The sequence below is a fragment of the Podarcis vaucheri genome (assembly GCF_965113315.1).
Source record: "Podarcis vaucheri genome assembly, chromosome: 4".
NCBI lineage: Eukaryota > Metazoa > Chordata > Lepidosauria > Squamata > Lacertidae > Podarcis > Podarcis vaucheri.
This window is the reverse complement of record NC_138762.1, coordinates 86,244,719-86,272,368: the sequence shown is the minus strand read 5'-3', so window position 1 is coordinate 86,272,368 and position 27,650 is coordinate 86,244,719. Positions and strand designations below refer to the sequence as shown.

The 27,650-nt window shown below is 42.7% G+C and overlaps 1 protein-coding gene across 7 annotated transcripts in view; it reads right to left on the bottom strand.

The window, feature by feature from the left end:
* Positions 1-27,650, bottom strand: part of NALCN (sodium leak channel, non-selective) — a 187,514-nt gene that overhangs the window by 123,188 nt on the left and 36,676 nt on the right. For 4 of the 7 annotated variants that reach the window (XM_082218531.1, XM_082218533.1, XM_082218532.1 and 1 more), the window contains one exon: positions 23,919-24,073. In XM_082218531.1, coding sequence (XP_082074657.1) covers positions 23,919-24,073 — 155 coding nt within the window. Of the gene's footprint in view, positions 1-1,056; positions 1,537-2,235; positions 2,915-23,918; positions 24,074-27,650 lie in introns of those variants that run through there. The other 3 variants (XM_082218537.1, XM_082218538.1, XM_082218536.1) reach the window with 3 other exon arrangements.

Sequence of the window (27,650 nt, the reverse complement as noted above, 5' to 3'; positions counted from 1 at the left end):
TCTCTAGATCACTTTTCAGAAGAGCACATTTCGTTATCACCACTGGGCACATTTTGTTTTCTTAAGCTTTCCATAACTTTTTTATTCCTACAAATTTCTTCAGTTCTCCATAGCTTTTCCATTCTTATAAAGCCATATGTTACTTTACAAAATGAGACCCCACAGCTAAAACAGCTCCCCCGCCTTCTCATAACATCAGGATGTTTTTCTCCCAGATGCCCTGTGGATGTCATGCCAGACCACAGTAGGGGATTAGCAGTGGTCCAAGATTTTGATGGGTGTGGGCAGGGGCACAGCCCTCTTCACTCAAGGCCCATATGTCTGGACAACTGCTTTATCTTATATAGATCTGCCTAAGTGTTAAGATGCGCAGAGAAGGCCCTGCTGGCAGTTCTTCCACCACGAGAACCTTGCAGGTGGGAGTGCAAGAGAGGGCTTTCTGGTGGTGGCCCCAAAATCGTGGAATGCTCTCCAAGCCAAAGTACATCTGGCCCCTTGCTTTACAACAGCAGGTTTCAACACATGCTTTTTGCCCAAGACTTTTGGTTCTTCTAAAACAAATTTATTTATTTGGTTTTTCAAATTAAATTTTTACAGATATATCAAACATAATTCATAAAAACAAGATTCCAAGGAATCTCCTGGACTTCCAGTCTCCCCTTTGTGGGTCACAAAAAGACTTTTGGGAGTAGAGGATGAGATCTGAAGTTCCCTTGCCATACTGCTCTTGCTGGCAGTGGTTGTTATTTATAATTGGTTTTGATTGTTGGCTTTACGATGCTAAACTCAACAGTGTTTTATTCGTTTTCCCAAGCTGTGTGTAATGTACCCTGGCTGGGACACCTTGGTGAAAGGCAGGCTATACAGGCTATAATATGTATATTATTTATTTTCTATAATAGTAGCTCCAAAGTGGACAATTTGTGTTGGAGAATCAGCACAAACGGAAACAGTTAAATTCTCCCACATACTGTGGCAGCAGTTTAAATTAGCCTCCCCACCAACTACTTTTGAAAAATCAATGAATAGATAGAGCAGGAGATGACTTCACCCTACACAAAACTTTCCTCATTTGAACATCCTAGCGCAGGGGTCACCAACATTTTTGGACTAGTGGGCACAGGGATGGTGCTGGGTACCACACAAAAAATGGCTGCCGCATAAGAGGCATGCCATAACACAAAATGGCTGCTATGAAGGAGTATGGCATAGCACTACATTAGAGAAACAACCACCCTTATGTCCCGTTGGCCCTTATTATCTCTCTCTCTCTCTTGCATACACATGCACAGTTATGCTATTAACTGACTAATAACAATAGGAATCATTCCTCAGTACCAGAAAAATATATACACAACTGTCATTTCACAGAAATCTCTTATAAGGCATCTCCATATTTTGCTCCACAGCTTTCTTTCCAGGAGGACTAGAGACTTGCTTTTTTAAATAAAAGGAATGAAAGCTTGGAGACTGAGGCATCTACCTAGGGACACCACTGGAAGCCTCCATCGGCAGGTTGGAGGAGCTCTGTGCTATGGTCTCCTATTTCACCTCCGAAACTTTCCAACATACCAACACCCCTTTTCTGAACTGTGGGGCAAGCACAACTGGCAATGTCTGTGACCTGAAACAGTTTTCGTTCCGTTACCAAGAATTACTTGCAAATGTTTTCCATGCTTCAACCTCTGTGTCCGCTTATATTTTACAGCAGCACCATCTCCAGGGCTTTTTTATTCGCAGCGATATTTTTGGCCAGTAATCCCAAAGTAAAAAAGGACTGGAAAGTATCATGGCAGTTGATGGGGGGAGGTTCTTGTGTGGGTAAATAGTCAATACTCTCTCCCCCCCCCTTCCCTGGTGCTAATATCCCCTCATGCATCCACTGGCAGTTTAGAAAAGAAAAGGATTCAGTGAACTGAAGAATTGTTCACACCTTTCAAGCTGCACCATCTGGATCTTTCGCACAGAATAGCAAGGAATGCAAAATATGAGGGCATTTTCCCTCTAAATACTGTGCAGAGCGCATATGCTAGGTAGATGGAGAGAAAAGGCTTCAGTCCATAAATTGATTATTTCGTACCACCTGCTACTTGGGAGGAAGGATTAAAAAAGGGAGGGGGGGACAGAGCAGGATAAGACGATACGCCAAAGTGCTTGCAATAAAGGGTTCTGTCAAGTGGGAGAAGGAGGGAGGAGATGAAGGCGAGGAGATGAAACCCAGAAAAGAAAGCAAACCTACTGTTGGTCTGCCACATCAGAAGAACATGAGGAAGCTCATCAGCTTCTAGCCATTTTTTTTTGGCTATAAACACAGCTAAAGGGCTGCCGAGGGGACGAGGAGGGACTTGCAACAGTCCATGCAGGGCGAAATCTTCCTAGGACAGATTATTTAAATCAGCCTTTGGGGAATTGGTGCACCCCAGATGTTTTGGACTCCCATCTGATTTTCTACTTTCCTTGGGGAGAGTAAAATATGTTTGTTATTTGTTGGCTGGTTGTTGTTGTTTCTTAAAGGCAAGCCGTGTCTATCACAGCACTCCACCTCCAAAAGACATACTATGGAAGTTTGAGGTTTCGTAATTTTCCTCCACTTTGCACAAAGGACCCAGGATAATTTACAATGCTAATGCATTCACCATTTCAACAGCAAAGTTAATTAAGAGCTCGAATATAAAAAGTGAACTTGTTTCACATTTCCATGTCACCGATATTATGGTTCCTCATGATTTCTGGCCCTCCCCCAACCAAGCTAATTATGCCTAGAACAATACAATGCTGGCTCTTTTTCACACATCTAAGAAGAAGCAGAGGACTCTGCTAGAAACTTCCTTTTTTCCCTGACAAGTATCCTTGCTTAACAATTCTTCGTAATTGCTATTGGCGATAGCTATGATCTCATGAACCTAATTACCCAGGAGAATATATATATATATATATATATATATATATATATATATATATATATATGCAGGTTTTGGTGTCTTCGGGTGTCTTCCCGTGTAAGAGTCGGGGTGTCTGTGCGACGTTTCGACGAGGTCTCACTCGTCATCTTCAGGCTGGTGCTTTCGGCTTCTTGTTCCAGTAACAAGCTCTGTTCCAGACACCAAAACCTGCATTCCTGTACCCGTGAAAATCTACGAAAGCATATATATATATATATATATATATATATATATATATATATATGCTTTGGTAGATTTTCACGGGTACAGGAATGCAGGTTTTGGTGTCTTCGGGTGTCTTCTCGTGTAAGAGTCGGGGTGTCTGTGCGACGTTTCGACGAGGTCTCACTCGTCATCTTCAGGCTGGTGCTTTCGGCTTCTTGTTACTGGAACAGAGCAGAATCTGGTGTTTGAGTTCCTATAAATACTGTTGAGGGGTGTGGTGTTTATTTATAGGAACTCAAACACCAGATTCTGCTCTGTTCCAGTAACAAGAAGCCGAAAGCACCAGCCTGAAGATGACGAGTGAGACCTCGTCGAAACGTCGCACAGACACCCCGACTCTTACACGGGAAGACACCCGAAGACACCAAAACCTGCATTCCTGTACCCGTGAAAATCTACGAAAGCATATATATATATATATATATATTCTTTTCAATTACCATTTATTCAACAGGTTTGCTTTGATTAACCCCCTGGGCCCCTGATGACATAACAGATTGTATTTCACAAGATCTGATATCGAAGAGTACACCAGTTTTTTTAAAAAAATCTCTAGCTTTGTAATCATCATCATATTATATAGATTTACTGGTGACCCTTACGCCGTGGAAGAAATTTGTCTGGTGTGTGTGTACATATATGCCATGATTAATGTACTAATTATCTAATCGTATTTGAATGTCTGCATTAGATATTGCAGTTATATTACTCATTGTATTCAAAATTAAAATATTATAGCACACTATATCCAATTCAGAATTGATGACAATGGAAGCATTTCTTTTCTGGGGTTATTATTATTATTATTATTAATCAGTTAAAGACCTTGTGAGAGACTGACTTATTTATTTAAATATAAGACATGGGAACCAAGTGATTAATAGAATAAGCGAATGGGGGGATGGTCCAATCAAAAGTAATTTAAGTCACTTTCAGTAGACTCCTAGGTGTTTTTACTCAAAAGGGAAGTCTGCTGTGTTCAATGGGGTTCACTCCCAGAAAATTGTTTTTAGGATTGTAGTCAAAAGGAACTTCTACTCTGTAAATCATATTGAAAAATGAGTGGTGACATTCCTATTGCCCAGTCCAGGGGGTGGGTGTCAAGGTTGAGAATGTTTACCAAGATCCCAAGGAAAGCTGACCACTTCAACAGTGAAATCACTTTGACATTCCAAGGAGTACCAAAAAATGTCAAGAACAATGACTGATTTCTCTTTCCATGTTGTGCAACAGATTAAGGAGTTGCAAGAGCCCCTCTAATCTGAAACTGGCACTGCTCTTGCACAAATCCCATTCATTACAATGAGATTGTTCAAGATCCAGTTCTTGGTGGAATTGCTCAAGTAAAAATGTCCTGCATAGTTTCTCTGGAAAAAAACTCAGGTGTAAGCTAAATTATACATATACCCACTTATTTTTAATTGAGCACACTGACATGGAGCCCGCCTGCACTGTAGGTTTAACCACATTGTCCTCACTATGTAATAGCTAAATAAATCATAGGTGCATTTTAACAGGTTACTGAAATGCTGGGCAGGGTTTATGTACACTGTACAAGTGAATTCATTCTACAAAACCACGACTCTGTAGAATGTCCTAGGTATAACTATTCCTTTAGAGTAATCGATATATTCATGCAAGTCACATCATTTTAGCATCGCCTGGGGGGAAAATTACATTATTCAGGCTTATGATCTGGTGAAATAGACATGCACTCATATGTGCACATTTCATGAGTGATCTTCAGGAACTGAGCCTGAACACGTAAGGAAAATATATATACAACATAAGGAAAAGATACATACCACAACATGGCAGCCCTGCTCACTGGGTACATCTGCTTCACCCACAATCATTCTGTGTTGACAGGAAATTTCTGAAGGAAGCTTCTACATGCCTAGAGGCCTCATTCAGACCTTTGCACAAAGGAATGTGACTCTTGGGGCAGGGAGAAGAGGTTTGTTACTCCTGCATTAGGTCATATATTTCCCCCCAACATGGGACCATCAGACCCTCAGGTCAGCTCATGACAACACAAATAAGAAACTAGCACACTATATCTTTTTTAACACACACACATACACACAAACACCCTTACCCTTAAAACAGCAATAGATAGCTCTCCATCTCAGACTCCTAACACTTACTGAAATAAAAATGTGCTTGCCAGTTTCCAGAACTGGCTTGGAAAGCCTCTCTGGGGAAGAAAAACCAAATATGGAGTGTTCCCTATCCCTTGTCGCCACCGATTTGACCTCAGATGCTGAAAGGGTTCTGAGCAGAGCTTCCTTTGAGAATCTTTGTGTGCAGCAGTCTGATAACAGGGGAGACATTTACAGAGGTAACTACAGTCAAGGCCATTTAGGACTTTAAAGGTTACGGAAAAGCAACATGCGATTACTGGCAATCATATGCATGGGAATGGTACTCGGGAGGGATGGAAAGAAGTGCCCTTTCCGTGGTGAGATGGGCAGAGGGAGGCCTGAGTTGCCTAGGCAACTAGCTCTCCAAAAACAAGGTCACAGGCGATAAACTATATCTGAAGATTCATCAGAATCCCATTTGTTTACGCTAACCAAGTCTCAGGAGCGCGTATTTCTCATTCGATTAGTTGATGACTAGTTTTAACAGAAGGGTCTGTGATAAATACATTTGGATTATATCTTTTAGAAGGTAGAGTCAAGAATGGCGTTTCGACAGGGACGAGAAGACATCTTTTCACTTTGTACCAACGAAAAGCCCTGCTTAACATTTTGAAAGTGTTGACGCATTTTATATTAACAACACACATCCGCCCATTGCGATGCAGAAGATTCCACATGTTGCTGAAATGTATGAAAATGTCTATGTAGATATGCAACCATCCTCATGAATTGGCTGAATGTATCTTCTAATGAGGATGGAGACGCACTGCTAGATGTTGTGTGTAAGCAGAGCTAGAATGAAACCATTAGCCAGTCCTAATAAATGAATGACAGTTTAGAAACAAAACAACAACAATAACAAAAGCCAGTAGGAATTCATTTCTTTCAAAAGAAAAGAAGAAGAAACCAACAGTGTGTTGTTTTAAGCAAGCAAATGTGAGAGGTGTTTAATCTGGAGACATTTCTGCTCTTAAATTAGAGCAATACTAAAATATTGGAAAAATATGTTGAGCTTCAAATCAATGGGTGTAGTGATGGATGTCACTGTCAAACAGAAAACCTGAATACCTATACAGAGCTTTGGGAAAACTCACGTAATTCACTGGTTTTTTTTATATATCTGTCAGTCAAGAGATTCAGTGTCTACAGCCTAACTTTTTTACATGTCTGACAGAGCTAAGGTGATGTCACCTATTGTAAATAAAAAAGGGCATTTATGCTAGATATGCAGATAGTTTGCAAAAAAGAAAAGAAAAAGAAGTTAGCCAACATATACCATTTCTGTCAAACTCTCTGACTGCAAGATAGACACACATACATAAATAAAACAGTGACAGCCTTCACTACAAATGGAATGGAGGGACAAATAATTGAAACTTATGCAGATAAACTTTTTGAAGTAGTTCATAGTCTCATATAAAGTACGAGCATTTTGCTTAAGGGACGTCAGTTAAAAAAAATACACACTGAGGTCCTGTAGGAAGCAACAAATATATTCAAGCATCTTCTCCAATAATCTGTCAAGTTGCTGACAAACAACCAAAACACACGACATTAATGTGAAAGTTTTAAAGTGTGACTCATTAGGTCCATTACTATTTTTAAATAGCAGTCATTTGGTGCAAACTATGCATTTTTCCATTAATTGTCACTTTCCCAAGAGAATTCTTACTTCTCCAATTTTAGAGAGAGGAAACTTTGCCAAAAAACCCCAACCATTAATAATACCAATACTAATAATGATAATAATAATTTATTATTTATATGCCACTCATCTGTGTTTGCCCTTCAAACACAGTAAAACATCTAAAAACTTCTCTATACAGGTCTTTTCAAGGCTTATATATTTTAAATGTGGGGATCTTGGGTCTCTAGCGTTTGGCTAAAATGAGCAGATTTGCTTCTTGTGAAAATAACTTTTTAGAGCTTTAGCTGCTAAATCATAGAACATCAGTTTCTTCCCACTCTTGTAAGAATGTTTCTCATGCTCAGTTATATATAGGTTATCAAAACAATTTTGTAAAGACCAGAACTGATAGATTTACCAGTTGGCTGTTTCTTAAAAGAGAAAAGCCAATGCCTTTGGCAAGTGGTTTCTTTAAATCTGCCAGATAAAATGGGAAGAGCATTCCAAGTCCCAACATTCCTGATTTAAACCTCGCATTTAAGCTTGTCTCCTTTCAGTAGGAACACTTTTGATCTTTCAGAAATGCAAAATATTTCAGCACACCCAGGAGAGGAATTTTCCCATATCTACTCCAGTCAAATCTGAACTATGACTGTTCTTGGATGCAATTTCTACATTTGAAAAGTTAGCATCAACTTCTGACCTTTTATGTTTCTTCATCTATGCCTTTAAAGAAAATTTTCTTGGGTAAGGAATCAAACAGTTCAATATGTCAGCACGGCTTAAGAAAAAGCTGTTGCATATAAATTTATCTGAATTACATTTTTAGTCAGTATGGAAAACAAGTTTCCTCAAACTACCATTCAGAATGTCTCAAAATAAATCCGCTCACTTAAGGAAAGACTCTAATATTGATTACTTGGCTTTTTATCTACAGGAAGATATCTGCTTGTTGATAAAAAGGAGTGTGAAAATGTGTCTCAAAATCAATGGAGGCTCCCCTAAAAGATCACAGCCCTGGTTCTTGAGAAAAAGCTGATGACTCTTAAGAGCAAAAGTAGTTATAATAAAAATCAAAGTGAACTCCTGAAGGACTATCAATAAGCAACCTGCATGTATAGGAGACATCAAACTGTGTTCATGCTTTCTTTTGGTCTCTCTCTCTTTCTCTCTTTAAATTACAGCTAATAGCTTTATGCACTTGCCCAGCTGGAGCCTTAATAGACTGAAAAACTTCAATTAATCAAGGTAAACCCACAATTTCCACGAAGAGTCTCATTCACTAGTACTGAAAATAGGAATTTGGAAGATAAACATAGGGCAGAGACATCAGAGGGGCTTGCTGTAACAAAGGTTGAGAGTCTGAGGGCATCCCTGCCAGAGTTCTGGGGCTTCTAGGGCTTAGCTGGAACCACAGCTAACCCATTTCGAACAGCAGGAATCAACTGCAGAACATATGAAACAGAACACCGGTCTGCATTGTAGCTCATGTTCTAAAGGGTAGATGTCCAGCCCCCTCCACGGATGGGGAACCTCTGGACCTCCAGATGTTGTTGGACAACAACATCCATCATCCCTAATCCTGGGAGCTGGAATCTAACAATATATGAAGTCCCCCAATCCTGTTTTCCATGCTGCTATCTTAAAAAGCAGAGACATCACCTTGCCAACAAAGGTCCGTATAGTTAAAGCTATGGTTTCCCCAGTAGTGATGTATGGAAGTGAGATCTGGACAATAAAGAAGGCTGATCGCCGAAGAATTGATGCTTTTGAATTATGGTGCTGGAGGAGACTCTTGAGAGTCCCATGGACTGCAAGAAGATCAAACCTATCCATTCTTAAGGAAATCAGCCCTGAATGCTCACTGGAAGGACAGATCCTGAAGCTGAGACTCCAATATTTTGGCCACCTCATGAGAAGAGAAGACTCCCTGGAAAAGACCCTGATGTTGGGAAAGATGGAGGGCACAAGGAGAAGGGGACGACAGAGGACAAGATGGTTGGATAGTGTTCTCGAAGCTACGAACATGAGTTTGACCAAACTGTGGGAGGCAGTGGAAGACAGGAGTGCCTGGCATGCTCTGGTCCATGGGGTCACGAAGAGTGAACCACCGACCTTCTGATCGGCAAGTCCTAGGCTCTGTGGTTTAACCCACAGCACCACCCGCGTCCCTCTGGTATAGGATAGTTACTAACAAAAGACATCCAAGAGTCAGTGAATTTAGATAAAACAGATGTGTCACAACTCAGCTTGTGGCTTTAATAAATGAATAAAAAAGCTGACAAACTATAAGTCTTTCCTTTTCATTGCCTGCCTACGATAACTATACATGTAACTGAAAGCATGCACTTTCCTACTAATTCTTCTCTGAGAAAGGCATTATAAAAGTTTACCACCCTTCTTGTGGAAATGTTTTTTTGGCTTGAATTGACTTTCATCCTGCTGTTTTCTTGTTTTATTTAATTTTTATTTATGATTACTATATCATGTCCGGGCTCAGGGCTTTTCCCCCCAGCCAGAACACACACCTCAGGTGGGTGCCATTGCCACTCTAAGAGAACGAGGGAGGCCCTTATGCAATGTTTCTTGAATCAACAGTATTCTTAAGGTTCATTAATTTATCATTCAGAGTTCTAAATTCCACTAGCATATTCGGACCTCTGTGAGATTTTTAGTACTAATGATCGTAAAATCTGTTTTGTCCAACCCCGATCTGGAAAACAGGAAGAGGGGATGTATGGAAAATTAAAATGGCAGTCTTAACCACACGACCTGCACATTTAGTCATTCATATCCCAGGAAGCACCCCTTTGTTCCAGAACCTATAATCCAGTCAAGGCACAGCAAATGCAGTGCTCAAAAACACATAACTCTTAATTAATTTCCTGATTATGGGGCAATTTTGTTTGTTTTGTTTTTTGTCCAGAGCAGCACTTTCCAGGCATTCTCTCTCTTCATCTTCATTAAGGTTGATGGCTCTAATGAGCTTCCATTTCTTCTCGTTTGTGTGCCTGCTTGTATGTTTTCCCCCTGATTGTGGTAATTTACCCTCTTTAAAAAGTTGTCTGCTCTCCTGATGAGCTTTCTGCAATACCAGGAAGCAGATATGGTCACTGCCAAGCACTGCCACTTGTCTCACCTTTCCAAAGAAATTAGACAAAAACTAGTTGCTGCTCTAACTATGGACTTCCCAGGGGTACATCATAAAAGAGACCCAGATGGGCTGTGCCCAACACAGGAAAAACAACAGACATTACAGTGTCAAAGAGTTAAATGTAGTTGAGAAAAGAATGTGTTTCAGAAAGAAGTCCTAAACCTGAGACAGACAGGGTTGGGCAGGGGGAGGTTGTTTCTCATTTTTCCAACCCTAAGTTCAGTTCTCCACATTAGTTTGTGATGTTTTTCAAAAGCTCTTACAAAAATTGACCAGCATTTTAGCACGAAGTTCTGTTAATGTACACATGTGTGTATGAAATTTCCCTTAATATAAACATTTTTGCAAAGCAACTTCCCCCAACAGAATGCATTTTTGTATGTCATTTTCACAAATATATGCGGCAACACTTTGCTTAAATGAATATACCGATCAAGATGGACCTATGAACTGACTTGGTACAAGACAGCTTCTTATGTTTCTACGAAATGTTGCAAAGGGCAGTGGAAATCCAGACTGCAAATTATCATTAGACTGGCTGAACAGCTTATATTTCTTCCTGGGAGAAGCTAATTATCTCTCACATTTAAGTACTGTTAACAACTAAGCCATCATATCACTGGCTAAAATACATTCTTTTGCAAGATAGTGATGACTGAATGCATTCCCTGTTCCTCTTTTCATCTGGGAAATTAGGGATGAGGCTGTCAGTCCTGGAAGATCTGCATTCTACCTTGCTGGCCTTTTTCCACCTGCCCTACGAGGGAGGGACCCTGACTGACTCCAGCTACAAAAGCTGAGGCTGCTGAACAGACTCTCAGGCTGCAGTATTGCTGGGCAAGGGGGAAACTGCTGTTATTGATATTACTTTTTTGCAACTTCATTCTTTGATCTTGTACTGATCAATGTGGAAATTGTTCCATTATTTATTGCTTTTGGATACTTTTGTTATATATGTAATTAGGTAAACATTTTAATGTTATAAGCCTTCTTGAGTACAGTGGTACCCCGCAAGACGAATGCCTCGCAAGACGGAAAACCCGCAAGACGAAAGGGTTTTCTGTTTCGGAGGCACTTCGCAAGACGAATTTCCCTATGGGCTTGCTTCGCAAGACGAAAGCCCATAGGGAAATCTCCGGGGACCTGTTTTAAATTGCTGGCGGTCGGGAGCAAAGACTTTCGCCCACAGCGGGCCTTCAGAAGAGGTCCTGGACCTCTTCTGAAGGCCGGCAGGGGGGGAAAAGTCTTTGCTCCCCCCGCCTGCCTTCCCGGGACAGCGGAGACTTCTCCGCTGCCCCGGGCGATCTTAAAATGCTGGCGGGCGGGAGCGAAGCGTTCGCTGCCGACCCCCAGCATTTTAAAATCTCCCCGGGACAGCAGAGAAGTCCCGCCCCGCTCGGGATGGCGGCGCAGAGCTGTCTGCCGTGCCGGGATCAGCGCGGGCTCTGCACGGCCATCGGGAGCCGGGGGAGAAGCCCGCCCCGCTCCAGATGGCCGCGCAAAGCTGTCTGCCCTCCGGGGACGGCAGGCACATCTGCGCCGCCATCCCAAGCGGGGCGCTAAGTCCCGCCCCGCTCTGGATGCCAGCGCAGAGCTGTCTGCCGTCCTGGGACTGCAGGCAGATCTGCGCCGCCATCCCGAGCGGGGCGCTAAGTCCCGCCCCGCTCTGGATGGCGGCGCAGAGCTGTCTGCCCTGCCGGGACTGCCATCCCGAGCGGGGCAGGAGCCTCCATAGGCGCGCGTCACCTCTCCAGCCGGGGGAGGGTCGCAAGGGGCTGGGGGGAGATAGCGATCTCCCTGCAGCCCCTTGCTGCAAAAGACGTCGGGGGAAGCGGGGAAGCGAAGCGCTTCGCTTCCCGCTTCCCCCGGACCTCTTCTGAAGCAAGGGGCTGGGGGGAGATAGCGATCTCCCTGCAGCCCCTTGCTGCAAAAGACGTCGGGGGAAGCGGGGAAGCGAAGCGCTTCACTTCCCGCTTCCCCCGGACCTCTTCTGAAGCAAGGGGCTGGGGGGAGATAGCGATCTCCCTGCAGCCCCTTGCTTCAGAAGAGGTCGGGGGAAGCGGGAAGCGAAGCGCTTCGCTTCCCCGCTTACCCCGGACGTCTTTTGCAGCTGTTCCGAAGTGGGGAGGGGGGGCGGGGACACCTGCCCCAGCCGCCCCACTTCGGAAAGCTGTTCCGAAGTGGGGCGGGGGGGGCGGGGACACCTGCCCCAGCCGCCCCACTTCGGAAAGCTGTTCCAAAGTGGGGAGGGGGGCGGGGACACCTGCCCCAGCCGCCCCACTTCGGAAAGCTGTTCCAAAGTGGGGAGGGGGGGCGGGGACACCTTCTGAAGGCGGGCAGGGGGCGAAAGTCTTTGTCCCCCCTGCCTGCCTTCCCAGGGGCTTTTAAATCGCCCTGGACAGCGGAGAAGTCCTCCTCTGTCCGGGGCGATTTTAAAATGCCGCCCGCCAGCATTTTAAGATCGCCCCGGACAGCGGAGAAGTCCTCCGCTGTCCCAGGGTTTTTTTTAAAATGCTGGGGGTGGGAAGAAAAGCCCTTGTCCCCCCCAGCCTTCAGAAGAGGTCCGGGGACAGACTGTCCCCGGACCTGGTCTGAAGGCGGTTTCCCTAGGAACGCATTAATTTATTTTCAATGCATTCCTATGGGAAACCGTGCATCGCAAGACGAAAAAACCGCAAGACGAAGAGACTTGCGGAACGAATTAATTTCGTCTTGCGAGGCACCACTGTATGGTTAACTATGGAAAAATGGCATACAAATTACATGATGATGATGATGATGTGATTTACAAAAAATCACCCAGACTAATTGTGATAGGTCCACCTCTGAGCAGATTAGGATGCACAGAGTCCTCACTTGCACCTGGGCACATAATAATAATAATAATAATAATAATAATAATAATAATAATAATAATTTATTTGTACCCCACCCATCTGGTTTCTGTGATGAGTATTCTTGATTTGTGCAATACCTAATTCCAGTTGTGAGACTGCTGGCTTAATAAATAGATAGCTGCAAATACCTTACCAAGGTGTTCTGACAAGGAGTCATTTATTTTATGAGCAGTGACAAAGGAAGGTAACTTCTTAAATTAAAAAAAAACCCCACAAAAAATCATGATATACAATCAGCATTTTTGTTTGTGCTCATCTGCAGAAGGGGCTGAGTTACACAGCTCAGACAATACAGCAAACAGAAATGGCTTGTCTCAGCATTCTTTGGATTAAATGTACTCAATCAAGCCTACAGACAAGTCTATTAGACGCAGCAGAGCTATTACAGTGCGTGTAAAACATTTATTTTATTGGTGTATGTTGGAATAGATGTTTCTAAATATGGCTTTGTACAATGTATGGTTGTGCATTACTCTGGATTAAGAATAGGTCTTTGGAACCATTAATCCAGAGTAATGCATTTTTCAAAATTTCATCTGTGTTGCAAAATTCATTCTCTGCACACGCCTATTATTTCCCAATCATTTACACTGAAATAAACATTCATGCAGAATTCTGCTGCTTGGCTGCAACCAGGAGATCCGCTCTCTATCTTTAAATCGATGGATGGATGGAAGGAAGCGGGAAAACAAAGTAGCCAGTTTCTCACCTGCACCCCATCCCTTTTGAAATCCAGGTGTAGGAAGAGGAAAACAGTTAGGTGGGTAGAAGGGCAAAAGAGGAACAGACAAAAGATGGTGGGGCTGCTTCATCTCCTTGTTCATTGGTCAATTTAAAACTAAGCAAACTAACCTCTAGTTTGCAACATGGCAACCTTAATTTTATGATCAAAGTCCTTTCATGACCAGACTTCCCCATATTAAAGGTCTGATTACAAACAAGGAGACAGGAAATGAGACAAACTTGGAAAGCAGCATATTCCAGCTGAGATTCTATTATTTATCCAGTGAGAGTCAATACCAAATGGTCTGGAATGCCAATGGAATTTCTGTTCCACTGAATCCTGTTTAACAGCTGTAGAGTTTTCTTTTGACTGTCACTACAAGGCAGCTGTACTAATCTATTCACATTAGTTTCACCTGACTGCCTTGTTTAATGTAGGCATCAGCTAATTTGGGATCAACATGGCAATCAATTAAAATTCTGGGGTATGCTCTGAAATTTCTCAACTTTCCCAACTCCCCAAATTTTCATATTTGCTGAAACATTTTACTTTATTTGGGGTAGTACCCCTTCATACAGTAAAATAAGCCTGTTTACAAAAATTACCTTTTAATAATAATTTTTTAAAACTTAAGTTTGCCCACTAAGTACTCAACTTAAAATAAAATAAAAGAATGGATAGCTGTTACAGCTGCTGTGCCAAAACTAAGGTGCTCTATAGAGTGAGAACATCTCTACTGAATTAAATTATGTACTTAGAAGCTTTAATGCTTGGTTATAATCATTTAAAATGGAAGGATGGGGAACGTGGATGCTGTTCTGGGTTAACTTTGCCTGTTATAAAAATGGGCCAGTGAACGGGGGTTTTTTTGAGGGTGGGGGGAGGAATGGAGAGATGCTTCTTGAAGTCATCAGTGTATGATTCTCCAGGGACCCAGGAAAATGCAGAGAAGACAAGTACAGTTTTACTAAAATAACTTTAGTATCAGGGAATTCCTACAAGGGAGGCCGACGAAAATCTTTTGTGGCTGCTTGATCAGCCATGTGTACGGAAAAAGAGTGTTAAGTAAAACCTGCACTGAAGTTGGTCCAGGTACGTTAGAAGTGATAGGGAAGAAATGGAATGGACTTCTAAACATTACCCTAGTCTTCTGATACATATCCAAGCAGCAGAGAATCAGAAACAAGCCCAATGTACCACATTATTTCGGCACTGCATTGTCTTCTTTCCCTCAAACAGTACATAGGAACATCTCATTTTACACTCAAACAATTCTGTGAAATTGTTGTGTCTTCTCCAAAGCCACTAAGCAGGTTCCATGGCTGCTCAGAACTTTGCCCACACCTCCAAGTTCTACCAACATTTCAATGGCTATGTATCAAATACTTATTTTTAATATAACGGTTTCTAGAAACCTCATGTTATGTTTCTAAAGTACACAGTACAGGTACCTGCTAAGAAAAATGAAGTAGCCTTCATGTATGCATAGATTTCTCTGTTTCCTACACAAGAGTTGTAAGAATTGACAAAAAATAATGATTCTTAAACATCTTTGCAACATCCCTCCCAAAGCAACACCAACTGAAATCAATGCTCAAATAATGACAGTTTGTCGCTGCGATGGCTTAGTACTTTTGATTTTGTTCTCATCACCTCTAATTTAATATGTGGTTAAGCTGTTGTTGTTGTTTGTCAATCTAACCCAGGATAGCATTTGCATTAGTCCTTCCCACCTCAGATAATAATATTTAAATCAACCATGTCAATGAAAATTTGATTATCAATCTCATTATGTATGTATCATCAGTGCAAAGAATTTCTGAGCAGGAAGACTGCTAAGAAGGAATCAAATTCTAGTTTTCATAGGTCAACGCCAACACACTGCCATCACACCTTACTGGCTCTATCACAGAATTAAAGAGCAGGAAGAGATATTGGAAGTCAGCTAGCCAACATCTTGCTCAATGCAGGGTGCAAGTATAGCATCCCTGGCAGAAGTCCAGCTTAGGCACCTCTAGCAAAGAAGAGCCCACAAGCTTTGTAAGCTGTCAGACAGCTCTTACTGTTAGGGAGCTTCTCTTTTCTGAAATCTGCTTGTGGTTCGAGGACCCGACCCCGCGAAGTGAAATGAAGACACAAGGACACGTGATATAAGGTTGATGGGCTAGAAAAGGCCACAACTTTATTGGTTACAGCAATGAAAAGGTATTGGCTTAGGCATTGGATCGAAACAAGTGGGTTATTCACCAGTAGGTGGAGCCTGTTGATGCTAATCCAACTATAGGCTCACCCCTGCTGTCACCGAGGGTCGTGCCATGGCCTCCCGCCAAGCAGGCATCGGACGGAATACACGACCCCCAGATTCCTTTAATGGAATACCCCTAAAAATTGAAGGCATAGGCGATGGCCACACCTAGCACTTCGACACACCACAACACATTATTCCAATGCCTAACCTACCCACCAATACCACAAAAGTTGTGGCGATTGCTACGAGGTAGGCGAAAAAACCAAAAAGCCTAATGCCAAATGGAAAAACTCCTACCAGGCCCCTCGGGCAACCAGGGCGACCAACCTAAGGTCCATAGCAAGGCCAATGACCTAAGCCCTAACTAAAAGGGAGTGGAGGGTGGGTGACTCGCGATGGGGCGACGACGAAGAATGAGGCCGGGGAAAGGCTGGCGCTGCAGCAAAAGGCTGCTGAACACGCCCCCTCCGTGGCACCTGGTTGGGTGGCCACCGAGGGGGCGTGAGCGCCAGCCAGGTGAGCTGGAGGCAGGGGGCCACGCCCCCTGCTAGGCGGTGCTCGGGCGCCCGACCACAACCCCTCTCTTTCAGGGAGGAGAGTCTTTCCCTGTCACTACCATTGGTTCTAGTCCTGCCTTCTAGAGCAACACAGAACCAGTCTACTCCATCCTCCATGCAACAAGCCTTCAAATTTTTGAAGATGGCAGTTCTTCTCAATCTTCTCTTGTCCAGGTGAAACATACTTTAGCTATTTCAACCCGTTCTGCATAGAAGTTGGTTCCCAAACCCTTCACTACCCTGGCTGCCTTCCTCTGGACACTATCTTGCGTTTTGTGTTTGCCTCTGTCCATTATACCGTATAGGCTCTCTATGAAAACACACATTTCAAAGCACCTGTTTCAAGTAACTTTGCCCACTACTCCCATCCTTCCTAACTCATCCGAAAGTTAGTGACAAAATTGGATGTTTCAATTGTTCCTCCGCAAAATTTGCAGCAATGACTTTAAGTTGTCATAGGTAGTGTTCTTCCAGAATGTCTGTGGAAGCTGATGAACAGTATTTCCATAATTAATTCAGTAATCCACAGGACATCCTGTAAAGAAGTCAGGGAAGGAAGGTACTTTGGTTCAACATCAGGAGAGAAAATATATGCCAGGCATTTAAACTTGTACTTATGGGGATTTCCCTCAAAATATCATACATGCAATTTAATATTCTCAATAATTTGGGAACCGGTGATGTTTTTAAAAAGGATGTTTGTAGTTTATGACTAGCTAAAAGGATTCTGGGGCTAAAATGCCAAAAATGTTGGGGACAGTCATGTTTTCAGGGTACTCCACAATCAGGGTGCCATCACAGATAAGGCTCTATCCCATGTGACCTCCTGATGAGTTTTCTCCTGTGATAGGGCACTGAGAAGAGACTCCCCTCTGGACCTGAGGATCTTAGAAAGCTGAAAAAGGGAGAGTCACACGTTCAGTTATTTGAGTCCCAGATTATTGCATTTCCATTGCTGTACCTGTGGCCCACATTATCTATGCAATTTCAGCTTAGTAATGTCCCAAATGCTGATTCAATGGGGCACTTTCTGCAGCACAAAGTATCACAAGGACCTCATGTGATGTTTAAATTCAGACATTATCTGTATGTGATATGAGGCGTGACCAAGGAGGAAAGACAACCGCACACAACAAAGTAATGCATGAGCAAGGCCTCTTCTGAACCACATTGAGGAAGAACATGTTTAAGAACAAGCAGCCACATAAAAGAATTTGTCACGTCATAATACAAGCAAGCAACCCTTAAGAGACTACTGGTGTCCTTGAAACTGACTCTATTTTAGATAGTCTATAAAATGAAGGGGGATGTAATAAATTAAGTATAATTAAGAGACTGTATCAATGTAATAAAATACACCACAGGGTAGAATATAGGAAAAGAAAAATTAAAGACAGATAGTTGAGGCAAAGCTGAGGTATTCACTTATAAAACAGGAGATATTAAAGCTGTGACAGGATTATATGAATAGTTGTTTATCTTATCCCCAGTGTAAATCAAAGTCCCAAACCTTCAGACATTTTCCAGTCACAAATGAAACAAAAAACAAAAAACAAAAAACAAGCCCATGCTGGATTCATCAATCTGAATGACACACTTTACAGGCCGCAAACAAGTGATTAAATAAATCAGCATGGGGTTGGCTGAGTTGAAGTGCAGTATAGACATGAAGACGTTTAGGCCTTAGAATAATGCTGAGGAATACGAAGAGAAAAAGCACAAAGTTGTGTGATGCTCCCACACCATCCCACCTCCTTCATCTTTACTGTGACAGACTCAAGAATATTTAAAGTTGGTGAACCTGATTCAGTGGTGAGGAAACAAGGGTTGTATCCCATGCTGCCATTCCACTTGCGCAACAGAGTTTCTTCCTCCTATCCTTGGAATCATAGAATTGTAGAGTTGGAAGGGATCCCAAGAGTACAACCCATGAAATGTAGGAATCTCAGCTAAGTGGTCATCCAACCTCTGTGTAAAAACCTTCAAGGAATGAAAGTCTACAACCTCCTGAGGGAGACTGTTTCAACCTTCGAACAGCTCTTAGCGTCAGAAAGCTTTTTCCAGGTGTTTAGTTGGAATCTCTTTTCTTTTAACTTGAAGGCGTTGGTTCGAGTCTATACCCTCCAGAGCAGGAGAAAACAAGCTGTTCCTTCTTCCTTCCCCTGCATCTTCCCCATGCATCCTCATAATCTGCTCCAGAAGGTTGGGGAGGCTCTCCGGAGCTGATTTGGAGGGGCATAGGGAGGGGACGGGAAAGTTTCCTTGCGCGAGTGGAACACAGTTTGTGCAGTGTTGGCCACAACACTCACATCCCAATCTCTTCTGCCCCATTAGACTCTCTAATAGTAATAATAATAATAATAATAATAATAATAATAATAATAATAAGTTACCATTTATACCCCGCCCATCTGGCTGGGTTTCCCCAGCAACTCTGGGCGGCTTCCAACAGAATATTAAAATACAATAACCTATTAAACATTAAAAGCTTCCCTAAACAGGGCTGCCTTCAGATGTCTTCTAAATGTCTGGTAGTTGTTGTTCTCTTTGACATCTGGTGGGAGGGCATTCCACAGGGAGGGTGCCACTACCGAGAAGGCCCTCTGCCTGGTTCCCTTTAACTTGGCTTCTCGCAGTGAGGGAACCGCCAGAAGGCCCTCGGTGCTGGACCTCAGTGTCCAGGCAGTACGATGGAGGTGGAGACACTCCTTCAGGTATACTGGACTGAGGCCGTTTGGGGCTTTAAAGGTCAACACCAACACTGAATTGTGCTCGGAAACGTACTATAATTATTTAGTTCTACCCTGCCTTCTCTAGGGGAATCCTCAGAAAGTGGCTTACAGTACAAATGTAAAAATATATAACAATTGAACATACTAATAAAAACAATAGTAGATTGATATATGGATATAGATATGGAACCAGTAATAAGTTTGGTGAAATAAAACAAATTCACCCTCTGATTGGGAGTTCTTGAGTGGAACTCATACAAACGGGGTTTGCATTTGGCACCGGATTTAAAAGATGCAAAAGACAAGTCCTGCCCAACAATGAACAATCCGGAGCACATTTTGGGTTTCCCAGTTGCTCCCTTGCAGCGGTGTCTTTATCTGCCCCACTGTGCGGTTTGGGGAAAAAGGTCTCGCAGGCCAAATTAGGACCTCTGTCTAGCCTAATAAGGCCCAAGGGCCAGAGGTTTCCCACTGCTAGTCTACTCTCAAGCCAGTGTTATGTGCCGACTACTTGCTCAAAGATGACCATGCCACCCACATTTACTTTTAATGCGATAAAGGAGGATGATTCTAGGCTAGGAATTCTGGACAGAGATTGCTACACCTTGCTATGCATTAAAGAAAGAAAAGCCACTATTCTTCCTTTCTTTGGCGTGTAATTTACGAGATGCAAATACAGAAAACCAAAACTGCTACCATGGAGACTTCTGGGTTCGTGGGAAGGAATTCTGGTAAAATTTCTGCCCCTTCCTGCTCCCAAGTGCTAACCACTGTCAGTTTCTTCTTCTTCTAATGCCCAGACTATTGGCACATTGGTGACATCCCAGAGGCAGGGAACACCCCCCCCTCCAAATCCCTCATCAAGTTTGCTCCAAACCTTCTTCAAAGTGTTTTGCCTGGTTAAAATGTGTCATTGAACTAGTACAATTTTCCTTGTTTTTCTGGATGCATAATGGATATGTGTTTTTGTGTGTCTGCGCACCCCTGCATGTGTAGAAACTGCTGGCTTTTTTTGTGGTGAGTTGCCAATAAGGGATACAGCCCTCTGACCAAGAAACATTCCCCACTCGGGTTAAAATTCCACCTGAAACCCAATAAATGTGTCACTGATTTCTCAAGTAGCGTCTGGCCGAGATATAGAGCTTCTGGGGCATCGCCTTCCTTCCCTCTCATTTGAGTTTGTATCATATGCATGCTTTGGAATCTTTACACAGCCGAAATGTTATGCCATACTTTGAGGTTCATACTGCCTAGTTGGACATCTTCCTATGAATGGCTGTAATCGGCCATCAGTTGTAACATTTTCTTTTTCATAGCATGAAGCATTATGAAAAGGTCTTAGTAAACATATCACACACAAGTTGCAAAGCGGGCAAGCTTGTCTTCCTCTTCAGTGCTGAAGAGGATCATCAGATCAGAATCTTTTGAAGGCCAGTGACACTATGCCCCAGAAGTGTCGAGGGCATAGCAGCACATTTTGCAAATATATTTCTATGAACAGAGGAAAATACAAAAGTCCTTTTTCACTTTGAAATCTGGCCACCGGCCAAGGTTGAGGGTGCAGGTTGCTTGCAAACAGAGTGACCCCAAAAGCTGAACTGCTACACTTTGCACAAAATGATAGCTATGAAGGGGCAGGGGTGGGAGAGGATAGTTCTGCTAGGTCACCAAAAATGTTCTGAAAATTCTGGTTTATAAAGGAATATTATAAACCTGTGGGGTGGTAATAATAATAATAATAATAATAATAATAATAATAATAATAATAGTTGTTGTTGTTGTCATTTATACCCCACTATCTGGCTGGGGTACTACTGATCCCTAGTACAATTTGATGTAAAGGAACATGAATAATTTGTCTCTCATGAAATTAGATAAAATACTTATTTTTCAACCCTTTCCCCCCTCTCTCACACAAAATGTTGTCAGAAAAGCATCGTCAGATATTATGAGCAAATAATAAGTTTAAATAGCACTTGGTGGGAAAACTGCAACCTCTAACACCTTAAGGCCTTGCGGTTAGAGAAGACACACTGCAACTCATCTGAATGTACAGATGCGTACATCTGTAAAGGGGGGGAAACACACGCCAGAAACGTTCTTCAGAATCTAACACCAAACACTCTGAGTGCCTTTGTCAGTAAACCTTTAGGGAGGAAAGCTACTTTAACAATCCCACAATTCTGCCAAATCTACATATGCTGAATTGTGTTCTGTGATATATCTGAGGAAAACAGGTTTTAAAAAGAAATCAGCAAAGAATACTGTATTAATGAATATAGTCCACTGGGTTGTGATTACTTGTATTAGCTAAACCCAGCTCTGCAGTTGTACAGACTTCATCTGCCCACAATGCCAAGCCAAACCATGGCTAAGTGTAACTGAGCACATGTCCTGGTGGACAGTTGTGGCCATTTCACTCCTCCCTGCTCCTGTTACTCTGCCAAAGCATGGCTTAGTGTGAGGTGCAAACCCAAGCTCAGGCTTTGTTTCTCCGAAAGAAACCATACATGGTAAACCGAGAATATTCTTGATCATAGCTTGGTCGTTTGGTTGGAGTGAGTAAAGCCATGAGCCTAAGTTCCCATGTGATGCCAAAACATGGCTCCTAGTAGTAAAGATAGAGCAGAGGAGGAGCAAAGCTGCCATGATTTTCTCAACATGCAGCAGCATGTTTCTCCATTCATGCAAAGATAGAAGAAGAAGAAGAGTTTGGATTTGATATCCCGCTTTATCACTACCCGAAGGAGTCTCAAAGCGGCTAACAATCTCCTTTCTCCTCCTCCCTCACAACAAACACTCTGTGAGGTGAGTGAGGCTGAGAGACTTCAGAGAAGTGTGACTGGCCCAAGGTCACCCAGCAGCTGCATGTGGAGGAGCGGAGATGCGAACCCGGTTCCCCAGATTACGAGACTACCGCTCTTAACCACTGCACCACACTGGCTCTCTCCAAAGCTAAAGTTTCACTTAGCGCTATATTCGAACCAGCATGTAGCTACATTGAAAATGTAATCACATTGTAATGCCCACCTGACCTATCCTTTTTATTTCCTGTCTGAGTTGCTTTTCATGTCCTCTGTAATCTACTGGTCTTTGAATCACCTGCTGAAAACTCTGAAATCTATGCAAATGCAGTCACATACTTAATGTACGAAGGCATCTTTCTGAGAAGTTAGCTCCATAATGCACGCAGTCATCAAAACTATTGAGCTAAACTAGACTCAATAATAATACACCAAAGGGCAGAGAAGGGAAGGGAGATGAAATGAAGTACGATCTGAAATATTAGGGCACCTGTCACATGTCAGTTATTCATTTATTAAAGAGACTCTGTAGAAAATGCAAGACTTTTCAAAGGGAAAAGGAGCTCCGATCAAAAATCAAAGCAAAAAAACTAAGAACTTTACATACCCCAAGTCTGATTATCCAAACCACACACCAAAAGGCTGCTTCTATATGAAGTGCATACTGAGCAATCATCTCGATTTGTTTTCTAAAAATTGCTGAGGTTATACAATGTCACTGTCAAATGGTTGTTATGCTGCATTTCCCACGGTAGTTTTCTGTCACTTTTTTTTTAGCGCAGTGTCTGATTTTTTAAAAAGATTCGCTGCATCCTGTTTTGCTATACAGTGGTAACCTCGGGTTACAAACGCTTCGGGTTACGCGTTTTCAGGTTGCGGACTGCGGGAAGCCCGGAAGGACCAGAAAGGGGAACTTCCAGGTTTCGCCGCTCACACTGTGCTTCACGCATGTGCAGAAGCGCTAAATCGCTCTTTGCACATGGGCAAATGCAGCGCTGCATGTTATGAACGCTGCGGGTTGTGGACGTGCCTCCATCACGGATTACGTCCACAACCCGAGGTTCCACTGTAGTCATATTATTATTGTTTTGCAGTGTACCTGCTTCCTTTGCCTTTGGTTATGAAGGTGCAACCCTACTGCACAAAAGGCACCTACCAGCATCTACCTGAATGTATGAAAAATTTGCACGAAAGAGTAACACTCCAGAAGTGCCACGAGAGGGGCAGGTGAGTCTTTTTAACACTGTGTGTTTCCCCATCAACCTACTGACATCTGCATGTGAATGTTCTAACCATATGGACTTTCGTTTATGCACATGAATTTGTGCTTACGTGCGCTTTAAGGGTAATTTCTCGTACCATCTTTTCATTGCTGAACATTCATGCTTCCGAAAGTAACACAAGCAAGTCAAATCTTTTTAATTAAAGGGCCAAACCATAACATGACATCCCCAAGCTACAGTGCTGTATCTTTCCTACCTTCAGGGCAAGGAAGCAGTTGGGAGGATAGGAGTGGCTTTGGTAGAAAGGGGCTAGAGGAGAAAATGTTAAGAAGCCAGCCCCCTTCCAGACTTGAACAAATTGCTGCACTTTGTCAGAGAAAACTGCATGTGACTGAGGTCACAGAGGGTGTCACCCTTAGCATATCAGGACATGAATAGCATTAGATGGATTGCAGAGACAATGCTCCTAAAGCAATCTCCAACTGGAGGAAGAGTGCAAAAGATCAAAGACAAGGACAGTCACCACATCAACAGCCCTTCGCCCTACACATTCACAAACTGTCTACTGCAAGTTCCTCCTGGATGATTTACAAGAATCTAAAAATAGGCTTTGATAATAGATTTTAATCAGATAAACAGACCTATCTCATTAAAGCCACTGTAGCCCAGCTCTTGCCTGCTTAACCCTAGTTCTTCAAGGTCCAAGCATTCAAATCCTGGGGGGCACTGGTAACCTTCTTCAGATGGTTTCGAACAGTGTGTATCCGGAATTGCTAGATTATTCCAGGTTATGTTTCTGTTGACATAAAAAGAGAATGAATTAGCGCAATCTGAGAAACATGAACAGTGAAAACAGCAGTGGTAACAGTTCCCCCCAAATAAATTTACATTTGTGGTAAAAAAAATATGCAACAGCACTGTCTTAGAATGGAGAGTTAATATCTGGTGGTGGGGGACATCTGTCTGCTAGTACAATGGGGGAAAGAGAATCTCTGAAAGGATTTGTCAAGATGGTCGCTGGAGTCACTGCAGTCAGAGGCTCTTGTGTTAAGATATTCTAAATCAGTGTTTCCAGGAACCCCTGTAACATGTTTCGGTATCTGGCAGAACCCCAACGCCCTCTGCCTCCCCCACAACCTCACAAAAGCAAAATCAGATACTAAGCAATTTATTTAACAAGTACAAAATTTTGCATAAGGATACTGACAAAACACGTTGCAAAACAATGTCTTAAATAAACACTAGAGAAGAAATTGGCACCTGTCCTTTATAACATCTTGTACAAGTCTAGTACAATACTTCATATGAACAAAGATAATTTCCCAGGTGCTGAAATTCTTTGTAAACCCTGAAATTCAGATTTTGAAAGTGCAGATATTTGCGTTTTGAAGCTAAAATATGCAGAAGTGACTCAAAGTCACACAACAAAATGGTCCCTGATACAAAGGAGTACAGAACGTATTCATCAGCTAAGATCATGACTACTCATCTCTAGCTGCCTATTTAATGGTAGCTCTGATACTGCGACAGGGATGAAACTTGCATACCTCAAATGCTCCTGGAGTTCTGATAACTTTATATTTTAGCTGCCTGGCAGAACTCTGTTGTTTCTAGTTGATGTGGGGTAGATCGCAGTGAGTTTCTTATGTTAATCTGATGCTGGATCTTCCCTCTTCAATACCATCCTTGTATACTGGCCTTCATTTTCTTAAATATGCACATCACTGGCCCACACAGAAATATCACAGCAAGCATAAAGATTAGCTGACAGGTTATAAACGAGAAGTAATGGTGAGCTGTACAGCTCCCAAGTGAGGAGCAGTCTGATCCCGTTCTCTGAGGAATTAGCTCTGGGAGCTAGGCTCTCTGTTTTCATTAAGAACCTGGGAACAATGTGCACTCTGCGTTATCAAATTCACACATCACCATCCTCTGAAAGGAGCAATGGCTCAAGAGAATAGAGAGAAGCTCTGGAATGATCAGAAGAAGTTATCCCTCAGCAAATTGAGATTTAATGTAGGGCAATACGCTGAAGGAGAATGGGAGGAAGTAAAGCTATTAACATGAGTCAGCTATTCAGGCAGTAGTACTACTGAAACAAGAAACAAGTAGAGATAAGTAATACCGGGCTGGGACGATCCTATTTCTTTTGCTGCTTTCATATGTTCTTCTCCATCCAAAGGAGGAGAAGGAACATTTTAGCACAGTGGTTCTCAAAAGGTGTGACATGCCACATTGGTGTGGCAAGAGAGGATGGCAAGTGTAGTGGGAAGATTTGAGGACAAGTTTAGTGTAGTATAGTACACAGTATCAATATATAAAATACATACAACCTGAAAAAGTATTTATGCCTTTCTTCAAAAGGATTAGTTGTTTTTTTAGTTCTCCACGACATATTGCTGTGAATAGGGATTTTCAACTCTGACAAATATGAAGGCTCAAAAAGAGAAAGGCTTCTAATATAAACGAGATTACCCGGCAAAACAAAGTTCACACCTCTCATTGAGTTTGCATACATACTTAAGGTGCATAGGTAAGAGGCTCGTTTATAATTATATTTTGGGAATGATTCATGTCCCTATGCATCTGCATTGTTTTATATTTTATGACTGTCCCGCAGGTGTGTGGTATGTTATAAGAAGAAGAGTTTGGATTTGATACCCCGCTTTATCACCACCCGAAGGAGTCTCAAAGCGGCTAACATTTTCCTTTCCCTTCCTCCCCCACAACAAACACTCTGTGAGGTGAGTGAGGCTGAGAGACTTCAAAGAAGTGTGACTAGCCCAAGGTCACCCAGCAGCTGCATGTGGACTAGCCCAAGGTCACCCAGCAGCTGCATGTGGAGGAGCGGAGACGCGAACCCGGTTCCCCAGATTACGAGTCTATCACTCTTAACCACTACACCACACCACACAGGGCTGTCCAACTTCCAAGAGACTGCGATCTACTACCACTATTAAAAAAACTGGCAGTGATCTACCCATTGACCAGAGTTGTTGAGCTTTTTTTGGGACTGCTTAATGCTTCATCAAGGTTGTTGAGCTTTCTTGGGGGGGGGGGTGAGAAATCCCATGATCGACCTGTTGGACAACCCTGTTATAAAGCACAGCTAGCAGTAGTTTCTTTTTGCTTTCCAGCGTACTTATCATTAAGAAACATTCAGCGTGGCCCAGAGGAAGAAGTTTGAGAACCACTGTTTTAGCATCACAGTAACCCTGTTTAAGGGCGCCTGAAAGCAATGATGACCCACCCAAGGCCACGTAGTACAGTGCCTACTGATACAGACGATGAGGCTTCAGCGCAAAAGAGGAAACTTGATGCTGTACCTGGTTACATTTCTTCTCATAAACTATTATAGGGGGGAGGGCAGTAGAAGAATCATAGAATTGTAGAGTTGAACCCCTAGTAATGCAAGAATGCACAGCTATCCCATATGGGGACTGAACCTGCAACCTTGGCGTTATCAGCACTATGCTCTATCCAACCAGCTCAGTGGCAAATGGTCTCTGGTTCAATCCTTGGCAGGGCCAGGTAGGGCTGGGAAAGACTGCTCCCTGGGCTAGATGGACCAATGGCCTGATTTGATTTCAGGCAGTTTCCTGGGTTCCTAACTGTTAAGGACACAGGAACATACCCTGCTTTCCATGTAAGAGAATCGGTGCAGTGCAGGGGATAGAGTGCTGGACTAATATTGAAGAGACCCAGTTTCAATTCCCACTTGGCAATGAACTTCTTATGGTGACCTTGAGCCATTCACTACCTTACAAATACAAATACAATGCAGTGCAAATGCATTGTATGTTTCCCTGAGCACCTTGGATAAATGTGGGAACGAATGTCCTAGTAATCAGCATCATGGATTTTTTGTTTTGTTTTAATCACTGTACTGTACCTATGGTTGTAGTCTTAGGTACACTAATCAGAAAGTAAACCCCAGGAAAATCATTTTTATTTATATATATATTGTCTGAATTTCACTTTAGGAAATTCTCCCCCTGGCAGTTTTGGATGTAGGGGGGCTACTTCCAAACAAGTTGGGATTTAGACCTCCCCCCCTAGATCCAAAACCACCAAGGGCAGAATCTACAAAATGGTTTCCCCCCCATTACATAAATATGAAGAAGAGACAGGGTTTTTTACTTTGCAGCAAGGAAGCCTACTAAACAACAAAATAGTTGTGGGGGATGGTGGAGGCCAGTATAACACAGGGTGAAATAGTATCTGCCTCAGAAGAAATGGAGTTAGATAAGTAATTATAACAACAGGATAATGAGTGCGAAGAATGCTTAGCAAGAAAGAGATTCAGAATCCTCTCAAGGGAAAGGGGAGGGGACCTGGCAGTGAAAATTAGGACAAGCAGAAACAACTAGAAA